This window comes from Erpetoichthys calabaricus, chromosome 7, assembly GCF_900747795.2.
Source record: "Erpetoichthys calabaricus chromosome 7, fErpCal1.3, whole genome shotgun sequence".
Classification (NCBI taxonomy): Eukaryota; Metazoa; Chordata; class Cladistia; order Polypteriformes; family Polypteridae; genus Erpetoichthys; species Erpetoichthys calabaricus.
The window spans coordinates 75,098,409-75,121,309 of NC_041400.2; the positions used below are offsets into that span (position 1 = coordinate 75,098,409).

The 22,901-nt window shown below is 38.5% G+C and overlaps 2 protein-coding genes across 2 annotated transcripts in view; one reads left to right on the plus strand and one right to left on the minus strand.

The window, feature by feature from the left end:
* aqp7 (aquaporin 7) overlaps positions 1 to 5,673 on the plus strand; it is a 126,641-nt gene extending 120,968 nt beyond the window's left edge. Inside the window, exon 6 of the mRNA XM_051930153.1 lies at positions 5,501 to 5,673. Coding sequence (XP_051786113.1) covers positions 5,501 to 5,669 — 169 coding nt within the window. The 3' untranslated portion in view covers positions 5,670 to 5,673. The remainder of the gene's footprint in view (positions 1 to 5,500) is intronic.
* Positions 5,674 to 5,756: 83 nt separating this feature from the next.
* Positions 5,757 to 22,901, minus strand: part of tpgs2 (tubulin polyglutamylase complex subunit 2) — a 137,032-nt gene continuing 119,887 nt past the window's right edge. Inside the window, exon 7 of the mRNA XM_051930152.1 lies at positions 5,757 to 6,336. Coding sequence (XP_051786112.1) covers positions 6,127 to 6,336 — 210 coding nt within the window. The 3' untranslated portion in view covers positions 5,757 to 6,126. The remainder of the gene's footprint in view (positions 6,337 to 22,901) is intronic.

The window sequence follows — 22,901 nt, forward strand, 5'->3', positions numbered from 1 at the left end:
TCTGCATCTGTTCCGGGGAAGCAACCATGGTCAGCTCAATACCTCCCCCGGGATGCTTGGTGGCAGCCTCCCTGGTGGACAGTGATTTCCCAACCTCTCGCATGGCTCCATGGGAGATGGAGTCCTCCACAACCTGGTTGGGGGCTCGGATGGCCGCTAGAGGGAGCTGCATGGAGTCAGCAGCCCAGCAGGACGTATCTTCAGCCCCACCCGGAAGGGCAATTAGGACCAGGTGGTCAAGCACCTGGAATGCTTCTGGGTGGGATATAAAAAGGTCCAGCCACCACCACTCGAGGAGCCAGAGTTGGGAGGAAGGAGACGAAGCTTGAGGAGGAGTGGTGGTAAAAGGGAGAAACTGTTGGTGTGTGTGACAAGTGCTTTTGGACTGTGTATTGCCTGTGGGTCACGGGGAAGACGTGCGCCCACAGGTGAAGAAAATAAAAGTCTGTATTAGTTTATTCGTGCCTCTGTGTCCATCTGTGTTGGGTCGGGCGCCTATATAGCACCTTTGTTACAAGCCTTTGTCAGAATACCTCAAATCCCTTAGACTTATCACTGTTCATATGGTACTGTACTCTATAACCTCTCCCCTCCCCCTACATTTATAACCACAGGCAATTAGATGTAGTAAAAGACAAGCAGAAGTTAAGTTACACTTTAAATAATGTATTATTGATAATATTAATAAAAAATAACAATAGGCAAAGTACAAGTGAATATTAGCAACCATACAACCTGATAAATGCTGATGTGTAATTTCAGGTGTTAAGGTGAAGCGTGCCAGCTAGGTAGTTGACCTCCATGCAGGGGTTGATTGAGACAGTCCTGCAGACAATCATTTGCCAAACTGGTTTTAAGCACTTCCCCTGAATCTGTCATAAAATTACAAAGACGCAAACCTGAAGAATGGGGCGGGGGTTCTTAACCATCAAATCATTGCTGCTCCTACCAATAATGTAACACTAATATTACACTGCTTTGTCTAAGTTACAAATAAAGACATACAAAATATTTATCAACTTATATACAAAATTTCACACCACAACAAAGGGTAAGAATGTCACAATTGCAAAATCTCCAACTAGTGCAATTAAAGCAAGTTGTCCTTCTAAGGGCATCAAGTTACCTAAAAGAGCAAGAGAAAGAACACATTGAGCAAGTGCTGCTAAGAACAATACACAGTTCAAATATTTTGTTGCATAAAATGCACATGGCACCTGGAGGCTTGTGATCTCAGGTGTTGTGAAATCAAATAATATTTAATATTAATATTTGAATTCAAATAATATTTATTTATGCTTTTAATCACTTGAAGACGTTTGATTGTGAATAAATCGTACTTGTGCTTTTTTGGATATATTTGTAATTGCAACATGACGAGTATCTTGTTTCAAATTTACTTTGGTATCTGTCTTGTCAGTCTCTTTAACAGTGGAAATGACTGAATTATCAACACTACTCTTTAAAACCAGTTCTTTCAACCAATGATCAATGAGGGATTCTTACAGTCAGGTCCATAAGTATTTGGACAGTGACACAATGTTCATAAACTTGGTTCTGTATGTCAGCATGTATGTGATTGAAGTGTAGACTTTCCATTTGAGCCAATTAGGAATGAGAGCCATTTTTCTGCATAGCCCCCACCCCCGATTTCCAGGGGCTCAGAAGTATATGGGTATTTTACTTTCAAGCTGTTCCATAACTGTTAAACAAGTAAAATGTTTGGAAACGATTCCAAGTGTGGAATTTACATTATAACATCCAAAGAGCTGCCCATGCAAGTAAAAACAGTCCATCATCAGGCTGGGAAAACAAAACAAACCCTTTAGAGAGATAGCAAGAACACGAAGAGTGGTCAGATCAACTATTTGGTATATTCTTAAAATGAAGAAATCCACTGGTGAACTCAGCAACACCAGAAGGTCTGGTAGACAACAGAAGACATGAAGAAGATCTCCGTCACAACATTTAACCAAACCAAGAAAACTCTCTGGCAATGACAGGTCTACCTCCCGAAGTCTACAATCAAGACAACTGGTAAACTTCAAGAACTGGAAGGACAGATTAGACTTTGTCAGAAAACATTTTTAAAAGCATATCCAGTTCGGGAAAAAATTTCTTTGGACAAAGGAAACTGAGATCAATACCAGAATGTTGGAAGAGTATGGAGAAAAAAAGAAATGGCTCACGATTCAATGAATACCACCTCATCTGTGAAATATGGTGGAGGCAGTTTTATACAGTAACATGATCATGAATGGCTATGAATGGAAGTCAGTAGTGTTTATTGATGATATGACTGCTGGCAGAAGTAGAAGGAAGAATTCTGAGATGTATAGGGCTATACTGTTTGCTCAGTTTCAGCCAAATGCTATAAAAGTGATAGGACAATGCTTCACAGTACAGATGAACAATGAACCAAAACATACTGAGAAAGCAAGCCAAATGCTTTCAAGGCAAGTTAGTGGAAAATTCTTCAAAGGCCAAATCAATTCAACTGACCTGAACCCAATTGGACATGCATTTCAATTGATGAAGACAAAACTGATGGCAGAAAGTCAAATGAACAAGACAGCTGCAGGAAGGGCTTGGCAAAGTATCACTAGGGTGGAAATCTAGCACTTGGAGATGGTCATGGGTTCCAGATTTCAGGTGGTCATTGACTATAAAGGATTTTCAACCAAATATTGTAAATGATCATTATGATTGTTAGTTTCTCCAAATACTTTTGAGCCCTTAAAAATAGGGGGACATATATAAAAATGCCTGTCTTTTCCCAGCAGCTCATGCAATAGTCTATACTAAAGTCTATACTTGAAAACTGTGTCACTGTCCAAATACTTATCGACCTAACTGTATATTATTAAAATTTTGTATAGAACTGATTTATTATAACAAATTTACAAATGTCTGTGCAAGATCCACTTCAACTCTAACATTTGAAACAGATGTGCAATAACTGAAGTAATGTTGCATACTGATCATGAGTACAGGTGGAAGGAGTGATTTTATATATATATATATATTGTGAGGGAGGGCCGGGTAAATATTCCAGTCCACACCTTCAGGCTGCCAGATGGAGCCCTTCCAGCAGCATGGAAGGTCCCCAAATTCCAGCAGGGCATTATGGACATTGCAGTTTTTATAAACAACCCTGCTGGATACCAAGGGGACCACCAGGAGGCTTACAGAGTGCTACGTGCCCTATAACCCGGAAGTGCGTCATGATCACATGACCGGAAGGAACGACGTGCTTCCGGGTTGAAGAAAAGGACTTTTCATCTGACCCGGAAGTGATGAGGACTTATGGATTGTTGGGCTGGAACCACTTCCGGGTCAGGAGATATAAAAGGACTGTGGGAAAGCCCAGACACTGAGCTGAGCTGGGAGGAAGGGTGGCTAAGTGTCTGGGAGAGGAGGAGTGAGAATATTGATTATTGAGCTTTGTATGTGTAGTGTGGAGTGGAGGGTGCTTAGTGCACAGTATTATAATAAAAAGAAGAAAAGTTATACTTTTACCTGGTGTTTGGCATGGTACCTGAGGGGGTCAAGGGAGCGATAGCGCCCCCTACTGCTACATATATATATATATATATATATATATATATATATATATATATATATATATATATATACACATACACGTATATACTAGGCGGCTTTGCCCCCTGCTTGCTTCACTCGCCAACCCCCTCCCACCCCTACCCCAGGTGCACTAAGCTCCAGCCACTTCACGTCTCTGCTGCTCGCGTTGTCAAGGAGGGTGCTGAACACACGCTGAGGAGATGCGGTCTGATCAGCTGCTGTCTTTCTGCTGCTGCTGCCGAGTTGAGTGTTCTGCTTGTCACGCTGTATGTCAATCATTTAAAAGCCTGTACAGCACCTGTCCTTTTGTGTCATTGCCTTGTCTCGCGGGACGTTAAAGTGTCTCTTACCGGATGCCAAATTGTCTTCCAAGAAGATCATGTATCGTTTCCTTCCAAGCTTTCCAAGATTTTTTTTTTATAATAGATATTTTATGTCATGTGATAATATGAACGGAATGCAACTCAAGGACATTTTGCTTGCAACTACACACAGATTTGCACTCTGTGAAACAATATTATGTACCATATGCCATATGCAGGAAGAAACAATATACTGAGGGAGAAGGATAAAGAATTATATAAGAAAACACTATAGAAATGTTTTATACTAAATCTAAACCAACCATCTCAATTCAATCCGTCTCTGTCTGAGCTATAAAGAAGACATGAAGGTCACTAAACATAAACGTACCCAAACAGGAAAATTTTTTATTAAATAATCTAAGCCCTGGCATGCAGCTTCTGAAACTATTTCTTACAAAAAATAAATTAGGACCATTTTCACAGGTAGCTAAACTATTAATATATTGATTTCGTCAATGTACTCTATTTTACATAAACATTAAAACTAGATTTTTTTGCCCCAAGATTGCAAAGTTCCCACATTTTCTGATAAAGTAATTTTGCATCTGGATCTTACATGTTCATCTCGACTTATTGTACTCACAAAATTAAATGCTCCCCATGCAAAGGTTCTCTAAAGAAATTACATTCATTGTTATATCTGTGTTCATTTATTCAATCCCAATAGGAAGAACAAATTCTGACTTGGCTGTCACAGTCACTGTGAGGTATTACGCAGGCATATTGCTCTAGCTATAGAGGAAACCCTTGACACACTTCTGCTGAATATTTTTTTGGCTGAAAGTATTCAGTGTTAATGTGTCAGAGTGAATATGTGCAGCATTGTTCATAATGACACAATTTTGTTTTCATTGAATTGTATTCTATTGTTTTAATTTCACATCTAAGTAATGGGGGAATAGAGTACTACAGAAAAGAGGACCGGTTCCAATTAACATAACCTGAATACGCTTTAGATTTGTGGGGAATATAACCAGAACACACATTCGAGAATACATGCAGACTCCATAAAGGCAATGTCCAGGTCAAGGATTAAAATACTACTGTATGCTCTACTGTGTCAAACTATGTGGAATTAATTTTGTGTATGCAGAGTACCACAAAATAAACTGAAGAGTATGATACTTACCTGATTGGTGTATGTATATGTTATGTTGATCATTTCTGGCCCTTACTTAAACATCTTGTTAAATTTAACTCCCAATAGTGTTGCAAAATTAGAGAAACAATTTATGGCTTATATATGGATGCTTGGCATCTGAAAATTGTTACTTTTACTTTCTAAGTTTTTATCATTTGAAAGGCTACTTAATTGTATTTTATTAAGAGAACAAAAATCTCTCTTCCATTTGATTCAGTCCCTGTCTAGTGAAAGAACTACTCATCCTCCCTTGCCTAACTTGTCTCTCCATTCATTAATTTCTTATTCAAAGCCTGTGGTCACCAGAACCTTTTGTGTTCTTTATTTGTGATCCTTGTTGCATGGGCTTAAATGAGAAAAGGTGACTAAACTATAAATCTTGTATGTATTTTTCATTTTCTTTTTACAGTGCAGGAAATAACTGGTGGTGGATCCCTGTTGTTGCACCAATGTTTGGCAGTGTGACTGGAGTCCTAATCTACAAAGTGTTCATTGAAATGCATCATCCTTCAGTTGAGCAGCAGAAGAAACAACTTCAAGAAAAAAGCCCAAGTACAGATCTTTCTCTTTGCTTTTGAAGAAACATAATTTTGACTTGTATTTGATCCAGACATTTGACTCTTGATAAGCTGATAATATACAAAAGTTAAAAGAATTAATAAATAAATAACTTTTTGACATGTTGTACAGGGGAGTAGTCTATATGCACAAGGCACAGAAGAGAGCGTCAAATAAAAGCAGTAAATGTGCTCTTACAGCATTTCTTTTCAAAAATTGTAAAATAATAAATTCTACAAAAATATTATGGAAAGGCCTGGAATAATGATGATAAACATTATAGCATTCTCTTTTTTTCTGATGAATTTAATAAATATGCAAATAAACATAAAAATAAATTACAAGCTTTAAAAAAAGAGTCCAGGAGTTTAAGTACTTGTAATTAATTCAAATAATGGTTAGTCAGTTAGTATTATGAGGAGTTTATAATGATTAAAGAGGAACAGCAATTCCCCTCCAAAACAGCACATTAAGGCATTACTTTCGGGAACCTGTGATCCTTCCCACAGTGGATGCCACAGTCGTTTTTTGTGTAGCTCCACTATGCTGAGTTGGGAGCTTCTTCTTTGACACTTGTGGCTTTGTTTTGCTTCGGAATGCTTTATTTGGGTCAAACTGGTTTAGGGCTGATCCTCCAGTCTGTAATTCACAACTTGATGTTAGAGGTTGGTAGAGACATGACCACTGCTGCAAGACAGCAAGAAAAAAAAAAGAACAAAGCGCTGGAGTTAATATGAAGCTCTGTTCATTAAGTAGAATTAAACAATAATTACAGTAAGCATGACATTTACCAAACAAATGTAGTTAATTTTGTAAAATATTAACACAAAATTAGATAAACAGAATTAATGTTATATTTGGTAACATGTGCTGAATATGATTTATGCACTGTTCATGAAATTCAGTTCATCTGAGATTTAATTGTTGTCTCTGTATCTGTGAAAAAATACCAATATTTCAAATTCCCAACTGCTCTTTTAAAATACCTTGTGTTGGTGTAGGTGTGGTGGTATAAATACAAATTGACTTTTACAACTGATAACTTATGCTCACTATGGGCATTTCAATCCTCAGGTGTGGACCGAAAGTGAGTGCAAATAATTCCTGAATTCCGAATGATGCCAACTGTGCTTCTACTTCATTAAAGTGGTCAAAAGAATACCAACATATGTTCCCTGTAGTCTTTGGCAAACAGTATAACAGTAAAAGGGGAACCCTCAATTATCCAAGGTAGGATGAAGCCAAATTATAAGCTTTTACTTATCATGAAGAGGAAAATCTTTAGTTTTCAGTAACTTTTGATGTGGAATGCAAGTTGTGGAAATGTGTTAGGATATGGTGAGGAAGAAAGGTATAATATAGCAACATGAAAGAAACAATTTGCATTGTGATTATGAGAGAGCAAAGAAGGAAGCTTCCCACCTAAATAAATAAGATAGTAGTGGTGTACTTTGTCTTTAAGAATTAGAAATTTATTCTAATTCAAGTTACATTTTTTGCTTATTATTATGTGTACATATTACAAGAGAAAACACTTACTTGCATGTCTCCTTAGAACAGTGATAATGATACAATGCCAACAAAGACACACATGAACACACACACATACACACAAAGGTATACACAGGGCTATTCAAGTAACCTTACAATTTGGGGATAGAAACTGTCTTTTGTTAGATGTAAAGAGTACGAAATGAAGCTATGCAGGATGGTTCAGGTCTTTAATTATATACTTTTTGCCTTTCTAAGGCAATTAGTATTGTATAGTGTCTGTATGAACGGAAGGCAGCAATGTCAGTAATATTCTATGCTGTCTTCACCGCTGTCTGCAGGGCTTTACAATCTTCATCAGCAGGTGCCATTCCAGGATTTTATGCAACAAGTGAGGATGGACTCTACCCTGTACCTGAGAAAGTTAGTGAATACAAATGAAGATATCTGAGCTTTCCTCAGAAATCTGAGAAAGTAGAAGCAATGGTGAGCCTTCTTGACAACAGCCGAAACGTGCCCACTTCTGTTCATGATTGATGATCATACCAAGAAATGTAAAGCTGCTTATACTCTCAACACTATTTCCTCCATTGTAGATGGGAATGTTGTCTACCTTCTGCTTTCTAAATTCAATGATCAATTCCCTGGGTTTGCAGATATTAAGAGTGAAAATGTTGTTCTGCACTACTTTATCAGCAGGAACACCTCTTCTTTGTTTAGCAAGTATAAAATACAATTTTCTTTATAGTTGTCAAATTGTACATTACTTATCTTGTACCTATCAACTTAATACATTTCATTTTGCTGTTTGTGACAGAAATCAATTTTCTCATGCTCAAGGCTTTCAGAATAATCAAAAATGTAGAATCAAATAACAAGTGTACCCTGATCTCATTTGTTGTCTTAACCTGTAACAGGTTTAAGCAAATGGTTATTAAATTTCAAAAATGCTTTCTTTTTCATTTTTGAGATTCCCTTTATGAAAAGTAACATCACTGCACACACATACTCTTATTTTATGTTTATTTGTTTATCTCCTGATGTGTACATATATGTCATCAACCCATTAAAAACACTGAAAGTGTATTTCTTTGATGAAATCTTATTTTGCTTATCTTTTAAATGCTGTTGAAATCATTACTTGAACTGTTTTAATAACAATAACAGCAAACATAGAGTGAAAGTTTTTCTGTGCATATACTGCATTTCTACAAGCATAACATTTAAATACTGAACTGGTATAACAACACCTCAGATTTTTCACTTAATAAGCAACATGCAAAACCTGAGTAGTTCCCTGTGAGCTTAAACTGGTAAGATGTAATTTAGAAAGATATGTAGGAATAAACATATTTTGGCAACCGAGACTGCTTAATGAATGAAGCAGTTCTAATATCTGGTTACTAATAATAATTGAAGATACAAACACTCAGTACATATACACATGGGTAGAACATGCAAACTACATAAAACACTGACCATGCTAGCATTCAAACCTGAAGTCACCAAACCGTGTATAATAATAATAATTATTATTATACGTTTTATTTGTATAGCACCTTTTGAATGGTCAAAGGGCTTCATAAATTATCAGGGGAATGCAATATAAATAAAAGCAAAGATAACATTAATAATAGGATACAAACTAATATTAAACACTAATAAATATTTAAATTTGGAATTAGATTAAGAAACAAGCAGGGAAAAAAGAAGAAAGCCTTGGAAAAAATAACACAATTTTTGTGTTCTTACATGTAGGAATATAAATATTGTTGAGGAAATCACTCAAAGTGATTGTAATATCTGTATTTATATAGTTGTTACAATGAATAGAATTCCAAAGTGTGGAAAGCGTTAGGGAAATATTTTAGGGGTGTGTTATAGACCACTTAATGCAGACAGCAATTTCAACGCAAATCTTTTTAGTAATATTAAAAAGGCTAGTTTACAGGGGGATATTATAGTTATGGGGGACTTTTTTTAACTACCCAAATATTAACTGGGATAACCTTGCAAATAGTGGATCAGAAGAGCAGAGGTTTTTAGAAGCACTGTAATCAGTGACTGTTTTTAACACAGTATAACTGAGCACAAATGTGGGGGGAAGCCAGTCTGTATTTAGTATTTTGTAATAATAGTATTGGATAGAACTCAGGATTCTGAGGTGATTGGACTGCTAGGGTAAAGTGACCAGAATACACAGTCATATGAAAAAGTTTGGGAACCACTCTTAATTCTTTGGATTTTTGTTTATCATTGGCTGAGCTTTCAAAGTAGCAACTTCCTTTTAATATATGACATGCCTTAAGGAAACAGTAGTATTTCAGCAGTGACATTAAGTTTATTGGATTAACAGAAAATATGCAATATGCATCATAACAAAACTAGACAGGTGCATAAATTTGGGCACCCCAACAGAGATATTACATCAATACTTAGTTGAGCCTCCTTTTGCAAATATAACAGCCTCTAGACCCCTCCTATAGCCTTTGATGAGTGTCTGGATTCAGGATGGAGGTATTTTTGACCATTCTTTCATACAAAATCTCTCCAGTTCAGTTAAATTTGATGGCTGCCAAGCATGGACAGCCTGCTTCAAATCATCCCACAGATTTTCAATGATATTCAAGTCAGGGGACTGTGACAGCCATTCCAGAACATTGTACTTCTCCCTCTGCATGAATGCCTTTGTAGATTTCAAACTGTGTTTTGGGTCATTGTCTTGTTGGAATATCCAACCCCTGCGTAACTTCAACTTTGTGACTGATGCTTGAACATTATCCTGAAGAATTTGTTATTGGGTTGAATTCATCTGACCCTCGACTTTAACAAGGGCCCCAGGCCCTGAACTAGCCACACAGTATGATGGAACCTCCACCAAATTTGACAGTAGGTAGCAGGTGTCTTTCTTGGAATGCGGTGTTCTTCTTCTGCCATGCAAATTGCTTTTTGTTATGACCAAATAACTCAATTTTTGTCTCATCAGTCCAAAGCACTTTGTTCCAAAATGAATCTGGCTTGTCTAAATGATAATTTGCATACAATAAGCGACTCTGTTTGTGACGTGAGTGCAGAAAGGGCTTCTGTCTCATCACCCTGCCATACAGATGTTCTTAGTGCAAATTGCACTGAATTGTAGAACAATGTACAAATACACCATCTGCAGCAAGATGTTCTTATAGGTCTTTGGAGGTGATTAGTGGGTTGTCTGTAACTATTCTCACAATCCTGCGCATATGCCGCTCTTGTATTTTTCTTGGCCTGCCAGACCTGGGTTTAACAGCAACTGCGCCTATGGTCTTCCATTTCCTGATTACATTCCTTACAGTTGAAACTGACAGTTTAAACCTCTCCCCCTAAACCATGATACTGAATAATCTTTGTTTTCAGATCTTTTGAGAGTTGCTTTGAGGATCCCATGCTGTCACTCTTCAGAGGAGAGTCAAAGGGAAGCACAACTTGCAATTGCCCACCTTAAGTACCTTTTGTCATGATTGGACACACCTGTCTATGAAGGTCAAGGCTTAAAGAGCTAATCCAACCAATTTAATGTTGCAAGTAATCAGTATTGAGCAGTTACATGCATTCAAATCAACAAAATTACAAAGGTACCCAAATTTTTGCACAGCCAGTTTTTCACATTTGATTTAATGTCATACAACTAAATACTGCTTCACTAAAAATCTTTGTTCAGAAAACACCCCAGTACTCAGATGTTCCTAGGAAATGAAAGACATACCACTTATTTGTTGAAAGTAGAGTAAATTATTATGCAGGCTGAGAGGGGTTCCCAAATTTTTTCATATGACTGCACTACTGTACTCAGTGCTTTGGGACAGTGCGGATGCAAAGACTAAAAGTGTTAAGTTTAACTTTGGTAGGGCAAGATTTGGGCAGATGCAACAAAGTCTAAGAAGGATAGAAGGGTATAAGCTTTTAGTTGAGGAGACAGTCAAGGAGCAGTGGAGCAGTACAGCAGGTTTAAAAACATTTTACATATAATACAGGACAGGTACAAAACTAATTGTGGAATTTGTGGGAAATTTATAAAAACTCTGCAGTAGGTTAGCAAAGAGTTGAAAAAGAAGCTGCAAAGGAAAAAACAGCTGTATAAGACCAATAACTCCAATATGAATCATAGGACATATGAGAATATGATGGTAACCATTAAAAAGAACATTAAGGAGGCTAAAGGCAGATACAGAGGAATAGCTGATAAGGCAAAAGATGTCCCAAAGAGATAATTTCAGTATTTTAGTAAAAGAACAGTTAAGGAGGAAATGAAGTGCATCAGAAATATTAAGGGAAATTTAAAAATACACACAGTGAAATAGAAGCTCTAAACTTGCATTTTTCTGAGGTCTTCACATTTGATGAAGGTAGATAACCTAATAGAGGTAAAAATGGACTACTAAGGAGGTACTGAGTGACTTCGAAATTGTAGAGGAAGAAGTACTGCTTAGATTAAATAGACTGAAATCAAATAAACCACAAGGGGCCTCATGTATAACGCTGTGCGTAGAATTCACACTAAAACATAGTGTACAGACAAAACTGTAAATGTGCGTACACGCAAAAAATCCAGATGTATAAAACTGCATAAGCCAAGCTCCACACACTTCCCTTTTATAAATCCCAATGAACATGAAATTTAACACACATGCATGTGCCTACAACCCCACCCCAAATCATTCCTGAATTTCACATTATATGAATATACATATCAATATACAGTTAGGTCCATAAATATTTGGACAGAGACAACTTTTTTCTAATTTTGGTTCTGTACATTACCACAATGAATTTTAAAGTGCAGACTTTAAGCTTTAATTCAGTGGGGTGAACAAAATGATTGCATAAAAATGTGAGGCAACTAAAGCATTTTTTTTAACACAATCCCTTCATTTCAGGGGCTCAAAAGTAATTGGACAAATTAAATAACTGGAAATAAAATGTTCATTTCTAATACTTGGTTGAAAACCCTTTGCTGGCAATGACAGCCTGAAGTCTTGAACTCATGGACACCACCAGATGCTGGGTTTCCTCCTTTTTAATGCTCTGCCAGGCCTTTACTGCAGCGGCTTTCAGTTGCTGTTTGTTTGTGGGCCTTTCTGTCTGAAGTTTAGTCTTCAACAAGTGAAATGCATGCTCAATTGGGTTAAGATCAGGTGACTGACTTGGCCATTCAAGAATTTTCCACTTCTTTGCTTTAATAAACTCCCGGGTTGCTTTGGCTGTATGTTTTGGGTCATTGTCCATCTGTATCATGAAACGCCGCCCAATCAATTTGACTTCATTTAGCTGGATTTGAGCAGATAGTATGTCTCTGAACACCTCAGAATTCATTTGGCTGCTTCTGTCCTGAGCATCAATAAACACTAGTGTCCCAGTGCCACTGGCAGCCATGCACGCGCAAGCCATCACACTGCCTCCACCGTGTTTTACAGATGATGTGGTATGCTTTGGATAATGAGCTGTTCCACGCCTTCTCCATATTTTTTTCTTGCCATCATTCTGGTAGAGGTTGATCTTGGTTTCATCTGTCCAAAGAATGTTTTTCCAGAACTGTGCTGGCTTTTTTAGATGTTCTTTAGCAAAGTCCAATCTAGCCTTTCTGTTCTTGAGGCTTATGAGTGGCTTGCACCTTGCAGTGCACCCTCTGTATTTACTTTCATGCAGTCTTCTCTTTATGGTAGACTTGGATATCGATACGCCTACCCCATGGAGAGTGTTGTTCACTTGGCTGGCTGTTGTGAAGGGGTTTCTCTTCACCATGGAAATGATGCTACGATCATCCACCACAGTTGTCTTCCGTGGATGTCCAGGTCTTTTTGCGTTGCTGAGTTAACCAGTGCTTGCTTTCTTTCTCAGGATGTACCAAACTGTAGATTTTGCCACTCGTAACATTGTAGCAATTTCTCGGATGTTTTTTTTCTGTTTTCGCAGCTTAAGGATGGCTTCTTTCACCTGTATGGAGAGCTCCTTTGACCGCATGTAGTCTGTTCACAGCAAAATCTTCCACATGCAAGCACCACACCTCAAATCAACTCCAGGCCTTTTATCTGCTTAATTGATAATGACATAACGACGGACTTGCCCACACCTGCCCATGAAATAGCCTTTGAGTCAATTGTCCAATTACTTTTGAGCCCCTGAAATGAAGGGATTGTGTTAAAAAAATGCTTTAGTTGCCTCACATTTTTATGCAATCGTTTTGTTCACCCCACAGAATTAAAGCTGAAAGTCTGCACTTCAACTGCATCTGAGTTGTTTCATTTAAAATTCATTGTGGTAATGTACAGAACCAAAATTAGAAAAAAGTTGTCTCTGTCCAAATATTTATGGACCTAACTATATATAGCCCCAGTGTTTTGTAAAAAGACAATGGCAAAAGCACATGGAAAAAAGAAGAATTTCAGTGAATGTGAAGTATAAACAAGGAAAAACATACTATTTGTTGGCTTAAGCAACAAAAGGAAGTTGATGGAGTGATACAGCATTGAGGAGACACTCAAAAGTTCAAGTTTAGAAAGTCGCCCAGTGCCTGAAATACAATAGAAGTCGTCAGATATCAAAGTCACCATGAAGAGGCAAGCCGCAACCCACCGTCTGTTAATTCTGTTTCAGACAATATTACAAAAGGTGACCCCCATAATGGTGCTGCTGTGCCCAGCACATCTTCGGGGTCTGGCTGCATACACACCTCTGCCTCGGAAATTGCTAGGCAACCATCTTGCTGTGTGCTGATAGACGCTGTTCTGGAGTTACAAAATGCAGTAATCGATGGTATAAGACATGTATGTGGCCAATGAATTAAGGAACACAACGGATGTACTATGTGATATGTCTTCTTGGATGACACGGAGGTAAGAACTGCTGCCTTATAATCAAAAGGTTGCAGGTTTAAGTCTGGGCACTCTGTGTTTTGAGTAGTGAGCTGCTATTATTATTACTATAATATAATAAAAACATGCATTTGATTTGAGTCTGTAACACCCGGTTGGGCATATCTTTTCTCTGAAAGTGCCTTTACAGTGTAGCATCAGCACCGAGTACCACAATGGACAGATTCTCTCCTCTTTATATTGCTCTTTGAGGTGACTCACTATCTTTAAAAGGACTGCTTGCCTTTTGCCGTGCTAGTTGGAAAAAGCACCTGCGACTGTTTAGAGTTGCCATTTTTATAGGTTCTCTTACTATAATTGATGTAATGCCACCTAATTCTTTTGGTGATTCATTCCTGGGTGCTGTAATTTGTCCAGCGCCGTTGCAATAGCAATGTGCATGCAGTTGACGGCTCCAATTACATTTGGAAAATCAGACGTTGCTTCGAATTGCGCTTTGATATTTCCCATTTAAACCACAGTGTAAAGAAAACTTATATATCTGGATGACAAGCGGATAATACCGTTTCTGCAAATTGCACTTTAATGTTTCCCAGTTCAACCACAGTATAAGGAAATCTTACATACTGTATCTGGATGATAAGTGAATAATACCATCATGTATAGCTGGCATGGCGCGACTCAGTGATGTCTGTGAAATACCCGATTGTCGACTAGTTCATGTTGAAAAGCTCCTGTGGCTAAAAACCCGAGAATGGACAGAACTTGCAATGGACAATGTACAGCACAGTTCCTCAAAGTTTGCCTTTGTAAAGCCTACACCAGTTCAGCACACTGGTCCAAGAGGATAGCTCTTGGAAATCGACATTGACTTAGAAGCCTGTCATCATCATCATCTATAAATATGGGGTGGAGAGGTGGCTCTGAGACTAAGGATCTGTGCTGGTATCCAGAAGGTTGCCGGTTCGAATCCCCGTCACTGCCAAAAGAGATCCTACTCTGCTGGGCCCTTGAGCAAGACCCTTAACCTGTAATTGCTCCAGGGGCGCTGTACAATGGCTGGCCCTGCGCTCTGACCCCAAGGGGTATGCGAAAACTAACAAATTCCTAATACAAGAAATCGAAATAAAGAAAAAATAAATATATGCTCTGTCTTCTAATTCTTCCATTTGTGATTTCTTCTAACAATGCTAAAGCAGCTATGGTACTTGGAATAGTTTGGCCATTCCATGCACCATTGTATTGTTGCAGAATGATTACAATCAAGTGAATTAAATTTGTAAATGATATGCAACTAATTTTGGTGTATTTGATAAATCTAGCGTCACTGTTGCGAATCTGAACAAAGGGAGACCACACAGAAACAGTAGCACTGCTTTGATGTTGGGTGCCGCCAGTTTGCAAAACCGAGCAGAAACTTGCGTACATACAGTGTGAAGGTGCAGTGAAAATGTGCATGGCTGTACACCCAGTTTAATTTTTACACATCTCAAAGTGTGCATGGAAACCAGCATACACAATATTTCTGTGCACATGCACCATTTATATATGAGGCCCCAGGACCAGATAATATTTACCCTAGAGCTCTTAAGGAGGTCAGTGGGTAAATATAAAAACCCTTGATGCATATTTTTAGGAAGTTACTGCACAATAAGTAAATTCTGACTGGAAAATGGAAATATTATCCCATCCTATAAAAACGGTGACCAGGCAGATCCAAGCAACTACAGACCAGTAAGCTTAATGTGCATCACAGGTAAATTAATGAAAGAAACTATTAGGGTTAAGACTGAAAAACACATGGCAAGAACAGGAGTTTTATTTAGCAGTCAGCATGGGTTCAGAAGAAAGTGGGCATGTTTTACTGACATGCCGGAGGCAACAAAAGGATATGATCAAAGTGGAGCATATGATATTACTGTATTTATCTTGACTTTCAGAAAGCATTTGATAAGGTGCCACATGAGAGGTTGGGCATCAAACTAAAGGAAGTGAGAGTTTAGGGTGTTTTTGTAAATGGATGCAAAATTGGCACAGACACAGGAAGCAGAGGGTTATGGTGCAAGGCAAGGAACCCTATCAGAATTGGCTGACTTTAAGAGTGGTGTTCCACAGGGGTCAGTACTAGGGCTGCTGCTTTTTAAATATATATAAATGATTTGAATAGGAAAATAGGTAACAAACTGGTTAATTTTGCAGAAGATACCAAGCTACACTATATTGCAAAAAGTATTGGGACATCTGCCTTTACACACACATGAACTTTAATGACATCCCATTCTTAATACATAGGCTATAATATGGAGTCGGCCCACTGTTTGCAGCTATAACAGCTTCAGCTCTACTGGGAAGTCTTTCCACAAGGTTTAGGAGTGTGTTTATGGGAATTTTTGGCCATTCTTCCAGGAGAGCATTTGTGAGGTCAGGCACTGATGTTGGATTAGAAAGCCTGGCTTGGAGTCTCCTCTCTAATTCATCCCAAAGGTGTTCTGTAGGGTTGAGGTCAGGGCTCTGTGCAAGCCAGTCAAGTTCCTACACACCAAACTCACTCAACCATTTCTTTATTGACCTTGCTTTGTGCACTGGTGCGCAGTCATGTTGGAAGGGGCCATCCCTAAACTGTTCCCACAAAGTTGGGAGCATGAAATTGTCCAAAATGGCTTTGTATGCTGAAGCATTAAGAGTTCCTTTCACTGGAACTAAGTGTCAAAGCCCAACCCCTGAAAAACAACCCCACACCATAATCTCCCCTCCACCAAACTTTACACTTGGCACATTACAGTCAAGCGAGTACCCTTCTCCTTTCAACTGCCAAACCCAGACTCGTCTATCGGATTGCCAGGCAGAGAAGCATGATTCGTCACTCCAGAGGACACTTCTCCACTGCTCTAGAGTCCAGTGGCGGTGTGCTTTACACCACTGCATCCAATGCTTTGCATTACACTTGATAATGTAAGGCTTGGATGCAGCTGCTCAGCCATGGAAACCCATTCCATGAAGCTCTCTACACACTGTTCTTGAGCTTTTGGAGGTCTTTAGCTATTGACTCTGCAGAAAGTTGGCGATTTCTGCACACTGTGCGCCTCAGCATGCGCTGTCCCTCCTCTGTGATTTTAAGTGTCCTACCACTTTGTGGCTGAGTTGCTGTTGTTCCCAATTGCTTCCACTTTGTTATAATACCATTAACAGTTAACCGTGGAATATTTAGTGCCAAGGAAATTTCACAAATGGAATTACTGCACAGGAGGCATCCTATCACGTTACCACACTTGAATTTACTGAGCTCCTGAGAGTAACCCATTATTTCAAAAATATTTGAAGACGCAGTCTGCATACCTAGGTGCTTGATTTCATACACCTGTGGCCATGGAAGTAATTGGAACACCTGAATTCAATGATTGGAAGGGTGTCCCAATACTTTTGGTAATATAGTGTAGGTGGATTGGCAGATAATCTTGAATCAGTTGAATCATTACAGAGGGACTTCAACAACATACAGGTTTGGGCAAATCTGTGGCAGATGAAATTTAATGTAAGTAAATGTAAAGTATGTAGGAAGTAAAAATGTTAGGTTTGAATACACAATAGGAGGTCTGCAAATTGAATGTACACCTTATGAGAAGGATTAAGGAGTCTTAGTGGAATCAGCACTATCAAGTTCGAGATAGTGTTCAGAAGCCATTAAGAAGGCTAACAGAATGTTAAGTTATAGAGCATGATATGCAGAGTACAAGTGTAGAGTACAAGTTCAAGGACACATGATTTAAATGTTTAAAACTATAAAGGGAATTAGTACAGTGGATTGAGATGGTTATTTTAAAATGAGGTCATCAAGAACACATGATTTACTGGCAGGATGATGCCCAACCTCTTGCTGCATCCAAACGGTGCCATCTCTTACCTTTTCGCCTGGTGCAGCTGCTTTATTTTTATGTTTGACTGGATGTTTCTTGCGGGGATGGCTTCTGTTCTCTTTCTCTGATGTAGAACCCTGATCCTCATCTGAGTTCACCTCTGTTATCGCACGTCTTTATTTGGAAACTAACAGTGTCAGATTGTGGGGGGGGGGGGGGGGGGGGGGTCAGGGGTGGGAGAATAAAAGTGAATAATAAAACAAAACACTAACTTTTACAAGTACCATAAATTCACACCGGCTGTTACAGACTCAAATATGTCAAGTGTATGTTTTTATTCTATAATAGTAATAATAATAGCCGCTCATTACTTAAAACAGTTAATGTGTGAAGGACCCTGGATCAAACCCACAGCCTCTCGACTTACAGACAGCAGTTCTTACCTCTGCATCAGCCAAGCAGACATATATGTGTGTGTGTGTCATACCCTATCCTAATTTCTTTTGCTTTAGTTAAATTCTAGAAAAAAGCGCACTTGTTTTGTTATGTATGTGTCTTTTGTGAAAGTGTTTATTTGATATCTGGACTTCAGTCTTCACACATTATATACTTCATGTCAGCATTTGGCCCATTATTAATAGAACATGAACAAAGTTTCTGCTCTAGTTATGTGTTCAACATTTCTTGCCTCGCATTTCCTGTCATCTAACTTTACACAGATTGTTGTAGACACAGATCACACATGAAATGTATGTGTTCCAAATAATGATATATTATTTACCCAATACAATTTAAGGCCCATCACACCCAGATAAACAGACTTGAGGTGGGAGAACTTGGTGTACGATTAAAGCTGCGTCGGTGGGGAATGGGATAGCAGGCTGCCTGCTGTCGGTGCACATTGCCACATTTGCAAAACAAAAGACGCTGATGGGGAGATGCAAGGGAATTTAAGGTGGCCCAGAATTACGTGTTTTTTCGTAGGGATTCTAGTATTAAAGGCCAAAAATTTGAAATGGCGTGTCATGATTGAAACCACTGGTTTGTTCTATTTTTTGAAGTCACTCTGAAGGATCTCTAAATCGCGTGCTGATGCTTTGCCACGCTAATTATTATGCATGCCTAAGGCTTCTCTTATAATGACGCGGATCCTGAAGATCGACCTGCACATTTGGCTACACGCACAGATAACTCATCCCACAAAGTCTGTAATACAAATGATCAGCATTATATACCTGGGGGGAGGTCCCATCAATGTTGGCTGTTACAGCTCCAGAGGACGTTGCACTGCCCTCGCAAAGCATTATGTAGTGCTGATATAAAAAGAAAAAAAAAAATTCCGAAACCGGCTGAATTATCAGTAAATAATTCAATGAACAAGGGTGAACGCAAATGCAGCAAATTTGCTGATCAACACTAATAACAAAATTTATAACTGCACAATTTTAAGTAATATATAATAAATATCCCAGAAACTACACACTTATACAGTGGAACCTCGGTTCACGAACGTCTCAGTACACGTACAAATCGGTTTACGACCAAAAAGTTTGCCAAACTTTTGCCTCGGTTCACAACCACACACTCTGTATACGAACAAGCCAGTTTCCCTTTCGTTTTGTGCGCGCCGATGATTTCCGCACGTGTTGCATTGTTCTCGGTCAGACATGCGTGCTTTCGCTGTGAACTCTTTGTGCTCTATTTCCCTTCCGGTTTGTACGCACTGATTACTGTATTTAAGCACGTGTTCAGCCTCTCCCTGTTCATTGTTCTCAGTCAAACGTGCCTGCTTTACCTGTGAACTCTTTGTGCTCTACAGTATTTCGTGTGCTTTTGCAGTTAACCATGGCTTCTAAGCACTGTAACCTCCTCTCCACCCAGTTCCTCCTCACTTCATGCCAGAACTCGACTCATGCAAGGTTAGTTTTCTTGGTGGTTTATGGTTAGTTTTTGTATTATGGATTTTTTAAATGTTCATTTTTCGGTTCGTAGCAATGTTACTTTTCTTGGTTGTTTATTAAGTTACGGATTTTTCAAATGTTCATTTTTTTTCCCTGCGATCAGGCTGTAAGGCTATAGCACGAACTGCTGCAATGTTACTTTCTTGGTTGCTTGTGGTTGGTTTTTAAATAAAGTTCGGATTTGTTCAACTGTTCCTTTTTTTCCCCTGTGCTTAAAACTCATTAAAAAAAAAAAAGCGTTTATACAGCGATCGGGTTGTAAGGCTATAGTGCAAACTGCTGCAATGTTACTTTCTTGGTTGTTTGTGGTTGCTTTTAAATAAAGTTCGGATTTGTTCAAATGTTCTTTTTTTCCCCTGTGCTTAAAACTCATTAAAAAAAAAGTGTTTATACAGCGATCGGGTTGTAAGGCTATAGCGCGAACTCTTGCAATGTTAATTTTCTCTGTTGTTCAAGGTTTTCTCAGTGTTATTCAATGTTTTTACATTTAGTTTACTTTTCTCAGTGTTATTCAATGTTTTTACATTTAGTTTACTATTACGATGTGCATTCTATGGTGCAATTAACAACAACATTTATTTATATAGCACATTTTCACACAAAAAGTAGCTCAGTGCTTTACATAATGCAGAAAAATAAAAGACAAAATAAGAAATTAAAATAAGACAACATTAGTTAACATAGAAAAGGAGTAAGGTCCGATGGCCAGGTTGGACAGAAAAAACAAAAAAAAACTCCAGACGGCTGGAGAAAAAAATAAAATCTGCAGGGGTTCCAGGCCACGAGACCGCCCAGTTCCCTCTGGGCATTCTACCTAACATAAATGAAATAGTCCTCTTTGTAGTTAGGGTTCTCATGGAGTCACTTGATGCTGATGGTCATACAGACTTCTGGCTTTTAATCCATCCATCATTGTTGGAACATCACGGTGCTTTGAGTTAAATTAAATTAAATTAACTATATTTGTGCTTAAAAATCTTTAAAAAAATATATTTACATACAGTTCTTACCGTCTGGAACAGATTAATTGTATATACATACAATCCTATGGGGGAAATTGCTTCGGTTCACGACCAAATCGGTTTACGACCAGAGTTTTGGAACGAATTATGGTCGCGATCCGAGGTTCCACTGTATATACATCTGCATGGAGACCAAAATCAAAATTAAAATTACAAAAACATTTTTGCTTTTATTTTCTCCTTTGATTTGTTATAGTTTTTTTCTTTCATTTTTATTTTAGTTTTAGTTAACAAAATGATTATTTTTTTTAATTAGCGACATACTCCGTTTTAGTCGACAGAAGTAACACTGTGCCACTGGTCTGCCATCATTCAGACAGTTCACTTTCTTTTTCTTAGGCACAGAGATAGATAACTGTTGTCCCACTGATTCTCTCAGTGAAATATTAAAGATGTCATTGCAGACTTTAGCTAATTGTTTGTACAGGTTTTTAAAACACACCCTGAAATTCCATCCAGATTGGATGCCTTATGGACATTAAGATATTTAAAAGTCCCCCTTACCTTTTGTTTAGAAATAAAAGAGGATGAATAATGTGGTGCTACAGAAAATTAAATTGCGAGCTGCTTGTTATTGGGATCAAAGTGGGTATAGAAGTTATTAACACTAGAATTACCAGAGCCTACGAAAAAACTTTTAAATCCGGCCCACCTTAAATCCCTTTGCACCTCTCCGTCAGTGTCTTTTGTCCTATAAATGTGCTGATAAAGACAAGCAGCAAGCAGCCTGCTATTCCATCCCCCCACCGCCGCAGAACGTGCACAAAGTTCTCCCAGCTCATGCCTTGATTATCTGGGAGTGAAGTGCTGGAGTTTTAGAGTGGAAATAATAGATCGTTATTTGGAACACATGCACTTCATGTGTGTTCTGTTTCTACAATAATCTGTGTAAACACATTGTTAAAACAGAAACGTTTTTTATATTTTAGTAATAAATGACAAAATGTAGGCATAAACTATATAATGTGTGAAGCCTGAAGTCCAAAGATCAAATAAACACTTTCACAAAAGGTTCAAGAACGACACAACAGCTTTCGTGGTGTAGCAGTAAGATTGGCTGACTTGTACTCAAGAGTCCCCGGTTCGATCCTGACTGCCTCCTATATTTACCTTTTTGAGTAGTGAGCTGCTCTTATTGTTAATATTATACAATAAATACATACATTTGGTTTGCGTCTATAACAGCCGGTGTACATTTATAGCACTTGTAAAAGTTAGCGTATTTTTTTTCACTTTTACTTTCTCAGTCACGATCACGATACAAAATCCCCCCCCCCCCCCGCCCCAGGCGACATGTGTACCTGTTGCAATGCACCCACTTCTCTCTATACTGTGGTTTCTATTACACACCTGAAAGAGACAATATATGTGACATTTTGAAGAAATCATTTTATGACCTGAATAGTACCAATCAGAAAACATCATCGCACTAATGCCATTTTATTTGAAAACGAACAGCATCAGATCGGGTGTGAATTTACACTGGCGCTGCTAGTTAGAGTCAGATCAGAAGGGGGGGTGGGGAGGCGAGGGAGAGAGTGGACGTGACTGAGAGAATAAGACTGAAAAAAAGCTAACTTTTAGAAATGCCATACATTTACAGCTGATCTGATGCTGTTTGTTTTCAAATAATATTGCATTATTGCGACGATGTTTTCTGATTGGTACTATTCAGGTCATAAAATGATTTCTTCAAAATGTCACATATATTTGTCTCTTTCTTTTTTTCTGGTGCTGCGTTGACATCATGCACCAGAAGGAGTGAGCTTATTCAGTGCGAGAAGAAGCACGCAGGAGGCCAGTTGCTGTGTGCTAAAACACGCTTGACTTGGTGGCGATCAACGCACATGTACTGTACAAGGCATGCATGGGGGCCACTGAGAAAATAAGAGTGTTCATGGCTCACCTTGCAGAGGAGCTTCGTCGTCACTTCTTACAAGAAAAGGCGATGGATAAAGCAAAAGAGGATGCAACATTGATAAGCTTCTGTTCCAAGACCGCCGCTTCCCCAGCCCCTTCAGTGTAATAGTAACCACAGCACAGAGAGAAGTGTGTACATTGCAACAGGTACACATGTCA